Source organism: Rutidosis leptorrhynchoides, chromosome 8 (genome assembly GCF_046630445.1).
Source record: "Rutidosis leptorrhynchoides isolate AG116_Rl617_1_P2 chromosome 8, CSIRO_AGI_Rlap_v1, whole genome shotgun sequence".
Lineage (NCBI taxonomy): Eukaryota > Viridiplantae > Streptophyta > Magnoliopsida > Asterales > Asteraceae > Rutidosis > Rutidosis leptorrhynchoides.
The window spans coordinates 177,227,808-177,233,684 of record NC_092340.1 but is presented as its reverse complement, the minus strand read 5'-3'; the positions used below and the strand labels follow the sequence as shown (position 1 = coordinate 177,233,684).

General features: G+C 32.9%; 1 protein-coding gene across 1 annotated transcript; it reads right to left on the bottom strand.

Moving 5' to 3' along the window:
- Positions 1-955: 955 nt before the first annotated feature.
- Positions 956-2,331, bottom strand: LOC139863952 (uncharacterized). The gene is made up of 2 exons (XM_071852552.1): positions 1,882-2,331; positions 956-1,384 (listed from the first exon to the last, which is right to left on the bottom strand). The coding sequence occupies exons 1-2, from the start codon at positions 2,329-2,331 to the stop codon at positions 956-958; spliced, it is 879 nt and encodes a 292-aa protein (XP_071708653.1).
- Positions 2,332-5,877: the final 3,546 nt, after the last annotated feature.

Below are 5,877 nucleotides of genomic sequence, written 5' to 3'. Positions count from 1 at the left end.
TAGTCTTGTTTTTACATATGTAGTTCATTGTTAATATACTTAATGATATGTTTACTTATCATAATATCATGTTAACTATATATATATCCATATATATGTCATCATATAGTTTTTACAAGTTTTAACATTCGTGAATCGCCGGTCAACTTGGGTGGTCAATTGTCTATATGAATCCTATTTCAATTAATCAAGTCTTAACAAGTTTGATTGCTTAACATGTTGGAAACATTTAATCATGTAAATATCAATTTCATTTAATATATAAAAACATGGAAAAGTTCGGGTCACTACACAAACAACCGCTTGCCAAATTTTATGCCCGAATGTCGACATCGAAGTACTCGAGTTCCTAAGAAATATTTCGTTAATACTTAATGAAGCCGACATATTTATGTTCCACCACTCGAAAACTTTGCACCAAACATCATACGCGTGTTTACAAAAGATAAGAGAGTGATCGACCGACTCCAAATAATCATCACATAGAGGACAACGAATGGATTGTAAGTCAACCCCCCGCTTATCCAATTCCATCAAAACCGGTAACCTTTTTTTCCTCGCCCTCCAAACAAAAACTTCAACTTTTTTTGGAATAAGATTGTTATGAGCTGTCTCCATCACATTTGTACCTGCATTTAACAGCTTGCCGTCAATTAAGCTAGCAAGCCTTTTAGTCGTAAGCAGTCCCATGTCATCCAACTTCCAGCCCCACGAGTCGCACTTTGTAGGATCAATCGAGCATGTAGACAGCATCGTCTTTAGCTAGGCTCAGCATGCCTCAAGGGGGATCTCAACCAATTCCAGCATTCTGTAAACATCGAACCGTCCCAAACAAGTTTTTCTTTTTTTTTTTTTTTTTTTTTTTTTTGCAAACCTTAGCATCTTTGGAATTCTCTAAATAAAATAATCTTTTGAATTTGTCTTTAAGGGGAACTTCACATAACCATGCTTCATTCTAAAATGATGTAAAAGAGCCGCTCCCAATTATTTTGTAAAATGAGTTCCTGAAATCAACACCAAGAGAATCTACCATACCACCCGTTTTAACAATGTTAGCCCAAGTAGTAGATAGATCATGAAGATAGTTACTCGAATCAAACCCACCCGAAGGGCCATAAATACTCGAAATAACTTTGACCCACAAGAAGGTGGGTACGGTTTTAAACCTCCACCACCACTTGCGGATCAAAGCTAAATTTTTGCTTTTTAAAGTTCCCAAATTTAATCCCCCCTCCCAGAAAGGTAATAGAACCGACTCCCATTTAACCGAAGCAATTTTAGAATTGTTCCCCGACACGCCCCATAAAAAAGAACGTCTTACAATCTCGAGTTTTTTAGCACACATGGCAGGGCATGGAAGAGCGAAAAATAATACAACGGGAGACTATTTAATACTGATTTGATGAGGGTCAAGCGTCCACCAAATGAAACCGTACGTGCCTTCCAATCCGAGAGACGTTTCTCAAACTTATCAATTACCGGTTTCCAACTATCCAATTTACTCACTTTAGCACTAATCGGGAGACAAGATAAACAAAAGGTAACACACCCATGTTACACCCGAAGCGTTTAGCCATACCCTGAACTTCAACTTTATCCACACCAATACCGAATAAATTTCTTTTACTGTAGTTAATATTGAGTCCCAAAGTTAATTCAAAACACTTTAGGAGTTTCATGAGGCTACGAATATTAGATTCATTCCACTTCTTGGAAGAAAATAGTGTCATCCGCAAATTAGAGGTGAGAAATGCAAACTTTATCTCTTCCAACATCGACACCAGAAAACATACTACAATTGACCGCGGCTTTAGTGAGAACATTTAGACCTTATGCCGCTAGGATGAAAAGAAAAGGTGAGAGAGGATCTCCTTGTCTTACCTCCCTCTCTAAGCTGAACTCGTTTGCTGGTGAACCATTAACAAGGATAGAGATCGAAGCGGACTTGAGACATGATAATATCCACTTCCTCCACTTCACCCCGAACCCCATGAAATCCATGACCTCCATTAGAAACTCCCAACTTAGACAATCAAACGCCTTCTCAAAATCAACCTTGAAAATTAGACTTTTAATACGCTTTTGCTTAAGATAATCAAGTGTTTCATTCACGATTAAGGCTCCATCTAATATATTTCTACCTTTAATGAACGCACTTTGCTCAAACCCTACTAGTTTTGGGACCACTTTCCGAAGCCTATTTAAGAGTAATTTAGCTACAATTCTGTAGTAACTACCAATCAAACTAATTGGACGATAATCATTTAGAGGAATAGGATCCAACCTTTTGGGGACGAGTGTGACATTAAGAGCATATGAAAATATGAACATTTAAAAAAGGCACTTTGTGATGAATGTTATTATTTTGCCGGGAAAACACTCGAAGAAAAAACTGATAACATGCAGCATGCGTAATGTTATTCCTGAGTTATTCTTCGAGCATTGTTTTCCATCATATGTGAAGTTTTTTTAAGATCTAGCCCGATTTAGAGTTTAGGGTTTAGGGTTTAGAGTTTAGAGCTTAGGGTTTTGGGTTTTGGGTTTAGCCTCTAAACCCAAAACCCTAAACCCTAAGCCCTAAACCCCAAACCCTAAACTCTAAACCCTCCGTGTTAAAAATTCAATCTAAACCTTAATTTCTAAATCCTAAACCCTAATTTCTAAACCCAAAACCCTAATTTCTAAACCCTAATAGCTAAACCCTAATTTTTAACCCCTAATTTCTAACCCTAATTTCTAAATCCTAATTTCTAAATCCTAATTTTTAAACCCTAAAAAACAAACTCAAAAGCAAAAGATTCATTGCAATGAATGTTATCATTTATTACTCCGAGCGTTTTCCTACCAAAATAATAACATTCATCACGAAGTGTCTTATTAAATCTTCATATTTTCATGTGATCTTGATGCCCGAAAAAAAGCTTCAAAAAACGGAAAAAGTTACTTTCCCCCAAAAAAGTGCTTTCCTCTTGATTAAATCATTATATATATATATATATATATATATATATATATATATATATATATATATATATATATATATATATATATATATATATAGTTAAAAGTTCAAACGAGAATCACAAAAAGTGCAAGAACTACGAAAACCATTAAATTACAACTATTTTCACATGTGAGTAGGTTGAATCACTTATAAATTTTGATGGAGAGTAATATTGAAAAGAAGATAGTTTGAAAAAACATATAAATTAACTGTATAATTAAATATATAATTTCTCGTTCACATGCGCAGATGTGTTTGTGTAACATGCGAACATTGCACATAATTCACAATTGAACATGTAATTTGTGATTGTGAACATTTCTTTGCCTATGATATGAATATTAGATAACAGTTATATACAATTTTTTAATATAAATGCATATAAATTATATTTTCAAAGAGTTCTCATAGTTCTCGCTCTTTTTGTGGTTCTCGTTTGAACTTGCCCCTATATTAGATGTAAGAGTCTGTGCGTTACACGTCAGTTTAAAAACACATTAAAAGTGATGTTAAATTAGAATATGCAATTACTATTACTATTACCAATGAAAATGAAAAAAATTTAGTAATATGGCCTATGATATACTGAAATAATGAATTGTTAAGTTTCTAAAAGTATAATAGCTTCAATATTACGATTTTATACATTACCTTTGTACCGATCAAAATGCACTTTGCATAGGTGGATCAAGTTATAGTCTCACCACCTATTACCTCAAGAAAAATTGCATCCTTGTTCTCTACTTTGATATTGTTATAATTCAGTAGGCTTATAACTATCTTTAGTGGTTTGATTCTTGATTAAGAATACTAATAATGAAGTGTAAGAACAAAGATGATAATGGAGAGAAAGAAAGAAACACTTTGTAAGTGTGACAAATGGTACAATGAATGAGCTTTCTTTCATCTCTATTTATACAAAAATAAGAAGGTGGTATGTGCAGTAGAAAATCAAAAAGTCTTCACAATATTTTGGCCTCACTTTGAAATGTCCCGTTCTTATTGATTAAAAACGTTCCATATTAATTGATTTCGTTGCGAGGTTTTGACCTCTAGATGAGACGTTTTTCAAAGACTGCATTCATTTTAAAACAAACCATAACCTTTATTTCATCAATAAAGGTTTAAAAAGCTTTACGTAGATTATCAAATAATGATAATCTAAAATATCCTGTTTACACACGACCATTACATAATGGTTTACAATACAAATATGTTACAACAAAATAAGTTTATTGAATGCAGTTTTTACACAATATCATACAAGCATGGACTCCAAATCTCGTCCTTATTTAAGTATGCGACAGCGGAAGCTCTTAATAATCACCTGAGAATAAACATGCTTAAAACGTCAACAAAAATATTGGTGAGTTATAGGTTTAACCTATATATATCAAATCATAATAATAGACCACAAAATTTCATATTTCAATACACATCCCATACATAGAGATAAAAATCATTCATATGGTGAACACCTAGTAACCGACATTAACAAGATGCATATATAAGAATATCCCCATCATTCCGGGACACCCTTCGGATATGATATAAATTTCGAAGTACTAAAGCATCCAGTACTTTGGATGGGGTTTGTTAGGCCCAATAGATCTATCTTTAGGATTCGCGTCAATTAGGGTGTCTGTTCCCTAATTCTTAGATTACCAGACTTAATAAAAAGGGGCATATTCGATTTCGATAATTCAACCATAGAATGTAGTTTCACGTACTTGTGTCTATTTTGTAAATCATTTATAAAACCTGCATGTATTCTCATCTCAAAAATATTAGATTTTAAAAGTGGGACTATAACTCACTTTCACAGATTTTTACTTCGTCGGGAAGTAAGACTTGGCCACTGGTTGATTCACGAACCTATAACAATATATACATATATATCAAAGTATGTTCAAAATATATTTACAACATTTTTAATATATTTTGATGTTTTAAGTTTATTAAGTCAGCTGTCCTCGTTAGTAACCTACAACTAGTTGTCCACAGTTAGATGTACAGAAATAAATCGATAAATATTATCTTGAATCAATCCCCGACCCAGTGTTTACGTATCTCAGTATTGATCACAACTCAAACTATATATATTTTGGAATCAACCTCAACCCTGTATAGCTAACTCCAACATTCACATATAGAGTGTCTATGGTTGTTCCGAAATATATATAGATGTGTCGACATGATAGGTCAAAACATTGTATACGTGTCTATGGTATCTCAAGATTACATAATATACAATACAAGTTGATTAAGTTATGGTTGAAATAGATTTTTTACCAATTTTCACGTAGCTAAAATGAGAAAAATTATCCAATCTTGTTTTACCCATAACTTCTTCATTTTAAATCCGTTTTGAGTGAATCAAATTGCTATGGTTTCATATTGAACTCTATTTTATGAATCTAAACAGAAAATGTATAGATTTATAGTCGGAAAAATAAGTTACAAGTCATTTTTGTAAAGGTAGTCATTTCAGTCGAAAGAACGACGTCTAGATGACCATTTTAGAAAACATACTTCCACTTTGAGTTTAACCATAATTTTTGGATATAGTTTCATGTTCATAATAAAAATCATTTTCTCAGAATAATAACTTTTAAATCAAAGTTTATCATAGTTTTTAATTAACTAACCCAAAACAGCCCGCGGTGTTACTACGACGGCGTAAATCCGGTTTTACGGTGTTTTTCGTGTTTCCAGGTTTTAAATCATTAAGTTAGCATATCATATAGATATAGAACATGTGTTTAGTTGATTTTAAAAGTCAAGTTAGAAGGATTAACTTTTGTTTGCGAACAAGTTTAGAATTAACTAAACTATGTTCTAGTGATTACAAGTTTAAACCTTCGAATAAGATA